General features: G+C 36.1%; 1 protein-coding gene across 1 annotated transcript in view; it reads right to left on the bottom strand.

The window, feature by feature from the left end:
* Positions 1-3,700: 3,700 nt before the first annotated feature.
* The window catches only part of LOC127445576 (A disintegrin and metalloproteinase with thrombospondin motifs 5), a 112,435-nt gene continuing 101,632 nt past the window's right edge, over positions 3,701-14,503 (bottom strand). Inside the window, exons 11-14 of the mRNA XM_051705721.1 lie at positions 12,017-12,200; positions 11,445-11,620; positions 8,765-8,940; positions 3,701-8,080 (exon numbers count right to left, since the gene is read on the bottom strand). Of these exons, the coding sequence (XP_051561681.1) occupies positions 7,453-8,080; positions 8,765-8,940; positions 11,445-11,620; positions 12,017-12,200 (1,164 nt within the window). The 3' untranslated portion in view covers positions 3,701-7,452. The remainder of the gene's footprint in view (positions 8,081-8,764; positions 8,941-11,444; positions 11,621-12,016; positions 12,201-14,503) is intronic.

Raw genomic sequence — 14,503 nt, 5'->3', positions numbered from 1 at the left:
GCAGCACAGCGGGTGACAGGAGAGAGAAAGTGAGGTCATTGGAATAATATAAAGAATTTAGCATATGAGCAGATGTTAATCTAAGACAAATATTTACATGACTCTAAATCATCCACAAAATGAATCAGTTTCACTGCAAACTATGCTTAGTCAACAAGAAATCAAAATGGACCCTTTTTATTATTATTATTATTTATATATACACTCACCGGCCACTTTATCAAGTACACCTGTACATCTACTTATTAATGCGATTATCTAATCAGCCAATCGTGTGGCAGCAGTGTAATGTATAAAATCATGCAGATATGGGTCAGGATCTTCAGTTAATGTTCACATCAACCATCAGAATGGGGTACAAAATGTGATTTAGACCGTGGCATGATTGTTGGTGCCAGACAGGCTGGTATGAGTACTTCTGGACTCTGGTCTTCTGGGATTTTTATGCACAACAGTCTCTAGAGTGTAAAGAGAATGGTACGGAAAAAAAAAAAACAACCAGCGAGCAGCAGTTCTGTGGGCAAAAATGGCTTGTTAATGACAGAAGTCAAAGGAGAATGGACAGACTGGTCCAAGCTGACAGGAAAGTGACAGTAACTCAAAAAACCACACGTTACAAAAGTTCTATGCAGATAAGCATTTCTGAACATACAACACGTCGAACATTGGGGCAGATGGGCTACAGCAGCAGAAGACCCTTCCTGGTACCACTAATGTCAGCTTATAACAGGAAACTGAGGCTGCAGTGGGCACAGGCTCACCAAAACTGGACAGTAGACGATTGGAAAAACATTGCCTGGTCTGACAAATCTGGATTTCTGCTGAGGTACACAAATGGTAGGCCCACTGTAGCCTCAGTTTTCTGTTCTTGGCTGACAGAAGTGGAACCCAACTGGGTCTTCTGCTGTTGTAGCCCATCCACCTCAAGGTTCAACATGTTGTGCATTCTAAGATGCTATTCTGCTCACTACAATTGTACAGAGGTGTTATTTGAGTTACCGTAGCCTTTCTGTCAGTTCGAACCAGTCTCGCCATTCTCCGTTGACCTCTCTCATCAACAAGGTGTTTTTGTCCACAGAACTGCCGCTGTTTTTTAAACCATTCTCTTTACACACTAGAGACTGTTGTGCGTAAAAATCTCAGGAGATCAGCAGAAAAACTCAAACCAGCCCGTCTGGCACCAACAATCTCTCTCTCTCTCTCTCTCTCTCTCTATATGTATTATTATTATTTATTTTTATTTTTTTACTTAATCTGTATCATAAGTGACTTTTTCTGTACATTTCAACCCCTCACCTCCAACCACCTGGTTCTTTATATTCTGGGATGCAATTCAAGTTTACCTACATCTGTACAATCGTATGCTTAGAGACATTTTCCAAGAACATGTCACGTGGTTTTCTTTTTTAATTAGTCTACAAAAGGAATAAAATCTACTCAAATACGCTTAAGTTCCCATTCACTCTGTTGTTTTATATGCTGCTTCACTCATGTGCCTTCTGCTGTCGAACGCGATTCACACATCTGCCTGAAGTAAGATATGTCTAACATCATTCTTTTGTCTGTATTCTACCCATTAACACTCTTTTATACACCTATCTATGCAGTAGTATCAGTGTCATCATAAATTACAATAACAGTGTGTAATCGGTGCATATTATGGTGGTGTATAGCATGTAAGCAAAAGGTAAACATTACAAATTACACATCTACTGCATATAGAGGTATATTACTTTAAATCATCATCGAGTAGTTAAAACATCTTCTTTTATTGATCTCGTGTGAATTCAACTCATAGAATGAGGCATTAAGTCATTGAGAACACATTTTCTTTTTTGTCATATTAATGATTTACATGCACTCTTGAGCGTCCTTATTTTTACATGTACCTCTAAACGCCTCCCCCAGTGGTGTGTCTATGTTCGCAAACAGTATGTCATTGCTCAGCTGTTTCAAACTTAATTTTGGTTCTGAGTGAAGAACAAAAAAGCACTTTGCCGTCAGTGTGCTGGGGCCTTAACCCAAACCCCAAACCTAAACGTAACCATAATTTGAATAGCAAAAATAACTTTTGTATAGGATAGGTGGCTAGCTAAATTTTAATGCCTGTAATGTATCAATTTAAAGTTCTGAGCCAATGTGAACAATATCTTACTATTTTGCTACTTTTATTCTGAGCTGTTATGAGACTATGTTGGGTACCGTTCATGTAAAGCCGACAGATGCAACACTGATCTGTGCATGTAAAGTTTTAGTAGTAAAACCAAAGGGACAACGACAAGCACAAAAAAGTGAAGCTTCCATCTTTCCTTTTGAGTTGTTGCCTAGCTACAGAAGCAAGCTCACTGTGGTATTTACATTTATGATGCAAATGTACCATGATTGGGAACCAAAAATTATAACCAAACAATCAAACCAAGTGTGAAAACAGACTTATGCTTGGTTCAAGACCTCTTATTTCTTTGCACAGCATTGTAGAACAACATGAGTTGGGTTCACTTTACATACTGAATTGACATAAACTCACCTGACTTGCCTTAGAAAAATCGAGAGTTCATGGCAAATTTGCCACAAACTTGCCCCAAAATTGCCACTGATCATTTTTACATGCAAATGAGCTTTGTAATAAATTTGTGGCAAATTTGGGGCAAGTTTGCTACAAATTTGCCATGAACTTTCTATTTTTCTCAGTGTTGTCTACAGTAGGGTAAAGTTCAACCTTTACCAGCTAACATAATTTGAGTATTAGGTTAAATGAGTGAAACCTAATAAAAATATAGCATCATACTGGCACAATGGAACACAGTTGGTAAACAGTTGATGTTGTCACCACTAGAGCAAAATAAAGTCAAAATGACCATTAACTGTGGCCAGTGAGTCAGTTTTTATCCAGACAAGTATGAACTAACAGGGCCTCATAAAACAAGTTCCTGTCAATTAGATGCAGATGTCATCAAAGAACTGCTAACTGATGTCATCATTCCAGTAGATTCCAAAAGATTCCTTGTGGTTTAACTAGGACTTTTTCAGTTATTTTAAGACATTTGCATCAAGCCAACAAAGATAAAGAGAGCTAAACAGGTAGTTTGGTACTTATTCTATACAAAAGACTAACAGGATGCAAAGTGAAATTGAGGACACAAATTCTGTGGTATATTTTTGTATCATAAATTATTTTGTTTTTCCTAATTGTTATACTTTTTAAATTTAGCCTTTAAATAATCTATAATTCATTTTAAATACAGATATGTTTTGGATGATGGCTTTTTTTTTTCTTTAAAATGTAGATATTATTTGCATTTTTAAAAAAGGTATTCTTTTCAAATCACTGTCAATAAACAGCAGGTTCTCCGTGTGAAAACCTCCCCTACATACTGTCGTGTGACAACATGCCCTGCTACAGGGCTCAATGTGTGTTTTTTTTTTACCTGAGCAATAACCTTGGAAATGTTCAATAGCTTTTTTTCAGTCAAGACTTTAAGGATTGTGTCTGTACAGAAATGGACTTTTGAAAAAAATATTGCTAAAAATAATATTAATAATAAGCTCTTGCAGCTGGAGTGTTTTTAACTGGAGCATAGTTGCTTTTAGATGTTATTGTTTATTAATAACTCATCTAAGATGAGAAAATACTTTCTGAAACATTGTGTTGTTGTTAGTGAAATGTTTAATAGAGGTTTCAATGGAGAAAGCACAGGTTTGTAGGTCCAATATTGCATAGAATTTAATTAGTGATAGTAATTATAACAGGGTAAAAAAATATCACCCTCCGCTCTAATTGCAGTGGATTGAACTGAAAGCTAAACGAACAGATCTCCAGTGAGAAGACACTGACAACAAATGAAAAATGTAAACATTTAAATATAGCGATTTGTTTTATATACATATATATTGTCATGAAAAAGGCTAAAAAACAGTTTTCTTCAAAAAGAAACTATTGTGTTCAGTATTCCTTGTTAAATAGTAATTATGAGACAAAATTACCATTACAATAAATAAATTCATCATGTGTTTTCTTTTTTCACACACCAGTTGTACAAACAATAAATTACTAAATCAGTGCTGTGTATTTTCAGTGAAACGGCCATTTCCCATTGAGACGGTTAGACAGTACTGCATACATGATGCATACAAATGTGAAAACAATAGATGTGAATTTCAGTTCACTAAAATACAAATTAAATTATATATGGATCTTATATGGATCTGTGCTGAAATAAATCAAATCATAAATGCAGATAAGCCCTGCTACTCATAAACTGAACTTGTGTTTGATCATGTCTCACAGAAGTGGTGTGTATTTGTATGAGCATCCTTCAGTGTTTCAAGCAAGATGTGAGAAATGTAGAGGAGATTAAACTGAAGTGTGTCAAATGGTTTTAAACATGTGAATGTAAACAGAGCGACTGAGCATATGATTGGCTGGTGTTGTTGCGTGTCCAGGGTACACTTCGTCATTCTTAACAGAGAAAATGACATTCAGTCACACACATTTACAAATAATAGAGCCTGATTTACAGTTCTGCTTATAAATTTACACACCCCTCACAGAATCTGCCAGATGTTTATCTTTTTTCTTTTTACTAAATGGGATTATTAAAAATGCTTTTTTTTTTTTTTTTATTTGGTACTGCCTGAATGAAGTTATTTGACATAATAGATATTTACATGAGGGTCACTGAAAAAAAAAGGTTGTCAGAGATAATAAAATCTAGTTTAAAATGTCAAGAAGTATGCAGAAATCTTGTGTCCATGTTGGTTTCATATAATACAAAAAAAAATTATAATTTCCACACAAAAATAAATGTAATATCTTTTAAAATGTCAAGTGGTGTAATCATCAAGTAAATGGTATTAAAATATTTTTTCTGCAACTTGAATATATGAGAGTGTACACAACTTAATTATTAATTAAAAAAAAAAAAATTCAAACATATTTTTCAAGGTAAAAAATATTTTAAAAAAATTATAAGAGTACTATATTTGATTTTCTAAAAAAACATCACATAGTCTAAAGTTTTTTTTTTTTTTTTCTTGTAACATGACAACAAAATGGCTACCTGCATGTTGGTTGCCCATTGTACACAGGAGTGACAGTTTGTCCCTGGCAGGCAGCAGATACCCTTACCCCACCCTAATCCTAACCATATGGATCCTGTAAAGCAGAGTAGCCTGCCAGAAACAATGGCTTTGTCTCGTTTGGAAGGCTGCGTCCTCCGGAGGTCGCATTTGTTGGCCGCATACGTCATCGAGGCTGTCTTGTTTCATTTCTTTTTTAATTAATTTTTTTATTGGGAATGCAAAAAATGTTAACAATTGTATAAATGTAAATGCACAGACATAAAAGGCATTGACAATAGATAAAAAATAAGAAAAAAAAATGAAACGAGAGCCTCGATGACGTATGCGGCTGACAAACGCGACCTCCAGAGGACGCATGCTTCCAAACAAGACACAGCCAATGGATGGCACCTTTCTCCCATCGCGATGTTACACCACCTGACTTATATTTAAAGAAATAATTTTTACATGACTTTATAGATCCAGACAAGAAAAAAAAAAAAAAAAAAAAAAAGAGAGACAATTACATCATTGACCCATTTATACCATGAGACAATAATAAAAATTACCTAAATTATCCTGATTAAAAGTTTAAACACTCCTCAGACACCAATGACTGTTTGTATCTCTTAATTTGCCCTGGGCAGTGATTCTATCCACTGTTCTACACAAAAATCTCAAAATCCAAGTTCTTCGGTTTCCTTGCAAGTTCTGCACATTTGAGCTCTCCCCTACAGTGATTCAATGATGTTGATATCGAGCTTTGCCACTCTGGACAACTGAAAGTCTCATACATAACTATCACAAATTGCTGCAAACAGTCATTGATGCTCGTGGAGGCAACACACGATATTAAGAACCAAGAGAGTGTACATTATTCAATAGGATTAATTGGGTAATTTCAGTTATAATTTTGTCTTTGTGGAAGATACTTAAATATCTGTTCAGCATCTTCAGTAATAGTACATAATAATAATTTTTTTTTTTTACAATCTCTCATTTAAAAAAAAAAAAAACTAAACATCTTCTAGATTCAGCAAGGGGCGTGTTAACTTATGAACACAACTGTGTGTCTTTCGTAACAAAGAGAAGATGATCAATTCATTGGGGGCAAAAGTATCCTTTGGTTTTCCCCGTGGTGCTACGTCGCGTGAGCAGTACCTGTGACACAAATTTCATTATCAGCACAGTACGTGTGGACTGTCTGTGTGCAGCCTAGTTTTCCCTGACATGCAGACAGTCTGCCTTGTCTGCGCATGTGCTTTATGTTGACTGTGCTAAAGAGTATCACAAAGCAGTCATAGTGCACTTGCAGTGAATACCTTCATATACTTTGAAAGGCTAAGGACTCGACCATGCGTGAGATGGAACGGCACACGGAAAAACAAAGTATACCCTAGACCTAAGACTCAAACAGACATTAACAATAGATTATAGTGGAACATACACATATACATACATACGTTAGCAATGTTTTCAACATCATCTGTCCCCCAAAGATCCAACCCTGAAACTGAGAATAGGAACAGACATTCTGTCATATTCCTGGATGTGGCAAGCACTCTGACTTTGTCTGAAGGCAATAACTGAGTGATTCCTGGATGGCTAACACTAGAAGATCAGCATTCCGTGTCACCCTTTTGTTGCAGTCAAAGGTTCTTTTGGATTGGAAGATCTTAGAAATGTACTGGACCCTAAGTAGGGTTGTGGACTCTTGATAGGGCATTCACACTGAAAGTGATTTGCTGTAACAACGTGATAAGAAGTTATTCATTTTTCAATGAAAGTTGGTGATTTGAGGCGACATAAGCAACAGTAAATGTTGGTGATATGACAAAGCTGAGCTCAGTTGGACTTTACGCAAGTAAGCAGTGACGTCAAAAATGACAACAAATGGAGTGCACAGTGGCCTGATACAATTGAAAACTGCAGTCGAACACCTACTAGCAACCAACAGCAACTAAACATCCTGCAGCAATTAAATCACTGTCAGTGTGAACGCAAGGGTTGTGGACCCTTAAGTAGCCTGTGTTAAGGGGCGTGGTTTTGTCAAATGGTGTGGTTTTGAACTGGACCCATAATGGGAGTGCCATCAGGAAATGGGGTGTGGCTGCATCGAGAGACCAGTTTGAAGGTCATTTTGCCCCACTTGAGGCAAGAGCAGGAATGTCTCATCCAAGTCACAATTCTAAACACTAGCAGAACTCCACAGTGATTGTGTTTAGAGCAAGGAACAGCGTTTATACAAACACAACTTCAGGTCTAACGGGACCCGTGACGGGTCAGTCATGCAAGTGTTCGTGTGCTCCATCGAGCCTGCGTCTCGGCTGGACACTCGACATGGTTGACAAGGAATAAGGTCCTTCCTTAGTTTGTTTAATTGAGAGATTCTCAACACTTTTTAAGTAGGCAGTGTTTGAACGCTGAGGGTCTAGTGGTGAGTGGGCAACCCTTTGCCAGCTTTCCATGTGGGTCCTTGCATTGCACTGTGCGACTCTGCCAACCCGTATCACAAGTTCTGGAGCACGTCATCCACGATCCCGTCACCCAATGAGGGCCAGCGGACGTCGTTGATGGAGGCTCCGTCGTAGGAACCTCGGTAGAAAATGTAAAGATCTCCACCAATGACAACGCCGCAGCGGTGGCCGAAGATGTGGGAGATGTCCGAGGTGGAAGCGGCGTTTTACGTGGCATGAAGAAACTGTAGCGGATGTCAAGCGGCTTCTTAGAGTCCGTGGCAAGAATCTGCACCACCAGGCTCTCCTGTAGGGCTCCGGGTCCCATGCTGTGAAGGGCGTCATCCCGCTGACTCCACCCACTGTAGTTGAGGACGGATCCATTGAGGGGGATGATGGTCTCGGAGGTGGAGATCATGAACTTGCCGTTCAGAAGATAATCTCCACCCGGGCGGCGCAGAGAGAGGTAAGCCGTGTATCGTGTTTGTCCTTTGGGTTTGTACTGTCGTACCTTGAGGTGTGTCGAGCCTTCTGGGACCTTCACGACATCAGTGTAACCCTTACTGAAGAGAAGAACAAACACATGCATGATTAGAACACAATTTAAACATATAGGACATGTTCCTGAATGAACAACCTTTGCTTTTCCTGGAGCAACATTGCTATTATTATAATTTGCTCAAAGGATTCTCTTTCATATCTCAGGAGTTTTCAGTTATGTTTTATATCATCAATGTTGTCTCAGAGGTTTCTACTAAAAATGTATGTGGATAACACAGCTCAGATCTTTTGGTCTTGGGAAAAATTGAGACTTTGTTGCCAAAGTAGAAAAACATCGTAACATACAAGTCAAATCAAGTCAAATAATTGTTTTTGTATTGTTTTGCTACTAGTTACAAATCAAAAAGCAAGTGGAAAATGCAAACAGCAGTCACACTCAGGTCTAAGGAGGATAAATTAGTAAAAAGTTGCCTAATAAAAAAACAAGTTGCACCATAGTGCTAATACACTGGTCAAAGAGGTTAGTTCTGTTGATTTCATCAACTACTTTTAGTTGTTATGACAGCCAACAACTGCACAAGTTGAGCCTTAACTCATTTTTACTCCAACTAGCACCTACAATGTTTGTTGTTCTCCATCTGAATCACTTGTTTCGATAGTTTTTACATCAGAGACCGAAACCAGAAAACAGTCCAGCGGCAATCAGTGAATTGGTGTGTCTACAAAAGTGTATGTGTATTTCTCACCTCTTCTTGGTGAAATTTCCGTCCACTTTGATGCAGCTGTTGCCGTCCCCCCCACAGATGCCGCACTTGTCATATTGAAGTTTAGAGCCAATGATTCCATCACATCCGGTGCGAACACACTTTCCTTTCACACACACTGAACTGCTGTACGGTCTGCATTCTGTCCCGTCAATCACCTACACAAAAATAATACAAAATCAAACTTAATGTTTTGTTTGATGCTCAGTTCTACAGAATACCACTAATATTTTTTGGTAAAGATGTGATACTTAACAACTCTTTTTCGAATCCTTTAAAGGCTTACACTCATACAGTAAGTAAGATGTTTGACAAAAGTATCACTAACAAAAAGTTATTTAATTTCTCTAGCCTTATACGTCCACAAAAAAGTACTATGGTAATACCATGTTTTTCTGGACATGTTCCAATGGTAATTTTGGTTTCTTATTACAACCATCTTATAACCATGGTATTATATATTATAATAACATGGTTATCTGGACATATGTCATGGTATTCCTTTATGCCTTGGATTACTCTATAAATACCATGACAAATAAATATAGCAATCATTAAGTTGGTCAATGACGCGACACTCATTTTTATTTATTTTTTGTCCAGAAAACAGGTACATAAAACAGTTACTTCTATAATGCTCAAATTTTTAATTTCTGAATTCAAAGTCATTTTGATATTTTTTGGGGGCTTAAAGTAAAAAATGTCATGTGGTGCAACAGTCAAGGGAAAGAAAAAAGTCAAAGGCTAAGCACTAAGTAGAACGTTAGTAGCACTTAAGTAGTACTTAATCTCTAAGGCGCATTTCCCAAAAGCATTGTTATCTAAGTAGTTTGTAAAAATGTTCGTCAATTAATGAGAGCTTTGAACCGCTCAAGTCCATTAAGTGCAACTTAAACATATCTTTCTGGAATCATTCACAGTTTACATTTAATCAATTGTATTAATATATTTTGATCATTGGAAAGCCATTGTAAACTATTTCAGAGCATAAAAAAAGTGTTAAAAAAATCGCTATAAAATCAATAGGCAGTCCTCGCATGCGACATGATAGGTCTAAATTACAAGACACATAATACAGTAAAACATTATATAACATATATTAGCCTTCTTTGATAAGCATAATTGTAATGCAATAGAAAGACAATACGTTCTTATTAAACAGATTTAAGAAGACATGAGTAATATAATGTGAACATGCAGTTTCAAACTTAATTAAATACACCTAATAAATAAAATTTGGTTAGAGGAGTTTAGAGTAAGAGTGTGCAATGAGAGATTCCCTCTCTCTCTTCCTCCTCCTCTTCCTCCAAAGGATGTTTCAAATCAGCTCGCCTGTAGTCTTCTTACAAGGTAGTAACAAATTGCATGATGCATAATGGCAGTAAGTACACAATGCCTTGAATTCTAACCAGACGATCTATTAATATTTAGATACTGTAGGTCTATGAGTAGTTCAATACTGATGACCGTCATTTTAATCCAGTTCTGTGTGCATTTGTTCAGTTTCCAGCAAAAAAATGTTAGGCTACGTGAGAGTCGCTTATGATTCACATCACCTACATTCACGTTACATGCATTTATTGCATCACTTTCATTAATCTCTATGATCGAGCATCAATACATCTGAAACTCCATCTTACTAAAGCCATCATTATTTCTATAATTAAATTCTGTAATAGTTAATAAATTTCGGAGCCTCAACAAGGTTACAAACAACTTCCATGTTTGTCAGTATTTCCACATAATTTCATGTCAAACACTTGTCAAACAAAGTGATCAGCATCTTTGGACTGGACAGCTCCTGCAATGAAGCATTTATGTTCTACTTTATAACGAGTGATCTACGTGCTGGTTTGGGAAACAGGCGTTACTCCATTGTAAAATAACTAACGATGTTCGTTAAGATGATCATAAAAGCTTAAGTTGCAACATTATCGGGAACCCCAGCCAAAGTCTCATTTAAAGCTGATATTCTTGAGAAAATAAATGTTAGCATGAGTACTGCAGAACAGTCTTCAAAATAAAAATAAAAATGTGAAACAATTGTGTTTTAAAATGTGATTAATATTTGAAAAACTTTTGTCCACCAAAGTCATGTGGTGTAGGCAACATCAAAAACCATAAAACAGAGAGGGCCCCTTTAGACCCTCGAGACAGTGTGAAGTAAAAAAAAAAAATTTAAAAAAAATAAAATATGAAATAGGCACATCATGTGGTGTAACTGTGAGAAAAAAACAAAAACGTCTTGATATTCTTTACTCAAAAATTCATAAAAAAAAAAGATTACTTAGAAAAATGTGTGTTTGAAAATGTTTTTGAAATTTATGATCATGTTTTGTACACTCTCAGGTTCAAGGAAAGTACTTTAATACCTTTTACTTGATGGTTACACCACATTACATTTTTTTTTTTTAATTGGTAGAAAAGGCCATATAAGTATCTAAAAAATATATTAAACCAAATTAGACACAAATATTACATTTCTAAGAACTTGAAACATGTTTTAAACTACATTTTTAAAAGATTTCAAAATTTTTTCACCTCGGAAAACCTTATTTGTCAATGACACAAGAACCATGGAATTTGGAGTATTTGGCTAATATGGAATTATTAGAATATAAAAAACATATTTTCTATGAAATACAGTGCACACTAGACTCACCCGCTGTGAGAACACTACATAGTATCCTGTTCCTTTGGCCCTGCAGGTCAATTTGCACACGTCTTTAGGAAGCACGCCGGCAAATTTGGGCACCCATTCCACAAACGTCTTCACTCCTTTCGGGTCGGTCTGAGGGCCGTTCCGAACTTCACACTGTTCCTGTCTAAAACTCTTACCTGACACAAACAGAAGACAAGTGTGTCTAAGTATTTATATGAACCAACATTGAGTTCTTGTTGTAAAAGGTTTAACATGAGTTTATGTGACAGTTTCAAACCCTAGTGGCTCGTCTTGCTATCTACTTTTTATTAAATAAACTATAATATAGTGTACATAAACTAAATTTTTTGAGCAGCTTGTAGTGTGGAAAACTAGTTTCAACGTAGCTTTAACACTGAAGACAGCATCATCATTGCATCACACCTATGATGCCTAAAAATGCTGTCTAGGTAGGCAGCTTGGTGTGAATGCATCGATATGTGTCTGTATCTTAAAACATCTTTGCCCGTTGTGTTATTTGCTTGAACGTGCATGTTTTGATATATAAATCAAAGTACATGTTTTGTACTCACTCGCTGAAGGACATGGCATGACGTTACACGACCGATAGACCGCTCTCTTTCCCGTACAGTAACGGCCGTTGTTGCGAGGAGGTGGATTGTTGCACAAACGATGTGCAAACTGCACGCCACCACCACACGAACGAGAACACAAACCCCACGGACCCCAAGAGCTCCAGCTGCCATGATTAGATGTCTATGAAACAAGATTAGAGACAGTTAGTGAGAAAATCGCACATTAAATCACATAAACAGTATATAAAAAATGTAAGGGCTGTCAATCGATTACAATTTTCAACTGAATTAATTACATGATATGCTGATTAATTAATCAAATTAAACGTATATAAATATTTGCTGAGAAAACCCCTCAAATAACAATTCAATAAATAATTAAAAAAATAATTATACATATTTATATGTTCATAAAAATAATTATACATATTTAAGTTTTAAATATACAAATTATTAAAATAATAATTCAGATAATCGCAATTAGTCGCATATATAAATATTTGCTGAGAAAGCCCCTCAGTTAAAAATTATTCAATATATAAGGATTAAATAATTAAAAATATTTATATTTAAATAATTATAAATATTATATAAATATTATAAATCAATAATTCAGATAATTAAAATGCATTATATTATTGTGGCAGATGAGTAAAGCATTGATAAAACAATACAAAAAGTGTCTTTAGAGGCAAAATATGGTTTATTTCTATATTATTGAACATTTACCTATCATTGGCCTCCAGTCCACGATAATCCATTTTACAACTGAATTCGTCAGTCTGTCAGAGATAGATTTATTATAAGGGCTTTCCTAAGGATGTGTCAAAGTACACATGCGTCAGACGGAGCATCTCACTTTGGTTGCATCTAATAATAATATAATAATTTTCTTTATTTATCACATTATACATTTGCACATATACAGTGAAATACTTCTTTTTTTCACATATCCTAGCTAGGCTGGGGTCAGAGTGCAGGGTCAGCCATGATACGGTGCCCCTGGAGCAGATAGGGTCAAATCACTAATGTGGTTGTTCTCTGTTCAGCTGCATGTTGCCAATACAACTAGAGTTTTGCTTACAGCCCCCTGCTGAAAACAGGTGGTGCCTCAAGCTTGAATTGCTCCAATGGTAGGAATATTCCTTATTACAGTCGGATGACATGATTAATTGTATAAATGTTTTTAACATGTTATTTCAACAGCCCTACAAAAATGTGTTAATTTATGACAGAATCAATGTGAAACGGCATTCGTAACCCATTTTACTTCTGTAATGTGACATACTGTATTTCTGAGTGAAACAGGACACAAGAAAGATGTAGGCCAGGACTTGATTTTATCCATGTGGAACTGATTGGAAATTGGTGACAGAAAACATTTCTATACTATATTTCAATGAGCGCTAACAAAGACAAACATAGTTTTCTGAGCACTAATGAACCATGCACAATAAGACCAGGGATTTGTGTTTAGGAGGTAAATAGGGTCAATTCTGTTTTCATGTTGACTTTAAAGGTGATATTAGAGATTGACTTTATGTTAATGACTTAATGATTTCTGTTCTTAAAAATCATCCAATAACTGTAATAATGAATAACAAAAAACACAAATATGCTTCTTTTGAGCTTAGAGATCAACAAATAACTTTAAAGTGACTCATTTTCATCTTCAAACCTTAGAACAGTTTCACAAACACAAGTCACGTGGTTGTTTAATGTCAATCAACAATGATGAACAACAATGAACAAATGAGTGTTTTATGTAAAGGGGCATGTACATCCATTCACAGACCTGTAATAAACTAAATCTGTGCCAAAAATTGCTAAAAACAGTCTAACTGAGCATAACTTTGTTTCTTTTGTGGAGATTTATATTCCTTTAAATTAAACTTAATTAAACATTCCTTTTAGTTAAACTTTGACTAACATTCTGCTAAATATCTTCCATTATGTTCCACAATTGATGCAGCTTTGGAAAGACATGAATGTGAGTAACTGATGAATTGTCATTTTTGGGTAAACTATCCCCATTAATGCTAGATATTTTCAGTAAAATGCAAATCAGATGACATGTTAGCAATTGGAAGGGTGCGGAGAGACATTTCAAAATGACATTAAAATGGCATTTCCTGATTTCATGCAGAAAACAAACCTGCATGCTTACACAAGGCGGGTATTCTTCAGCAGGAATAAAATGCGTCTCTAGAACACTTAATGACCGGCGACACGGGATAAAAATACCCGACCTGAGGGGAAATTTCCTGTGTTTGATACTAATCTGGTTAACTCGAACCAACTCAGCGTCTTAAGCTCAGAGAATGAGAAAGTGGAGGATAAAAGCAGACTCAATATCTGGATCGTTCGAATGAAGATTGCGATTTATCGGAAAATCTATATTCTTACCCAGCCATAGTACTGTGTGAACAGCCCCAAAGTCTAGCAGACTGACAAACTCGACTGCAAAATTCATTCAAAAACCAT

Source organism: Myxocyprinus asiaticus, chromosome 8, assembly GCF_019703515.2.
Source record: "Myxocyprinus asiaticus isolate MX2 ecotype Aquarium Trade chromosome 8, UBuf_Myxa_2, whole genome shotgun sequence".
Classification (NCBI taxonomy): Eukaryota; Metazoa; Chordata; class Actinopteri; order Cypriniformes; family Catostomidae; genus Myxocyprinus; species Myxocyprinus asiaticus.
Note: the sequence above shows the minus strand (reverse complement) of the source record. Positions and strands in the feature narration are given on the sequence as shown.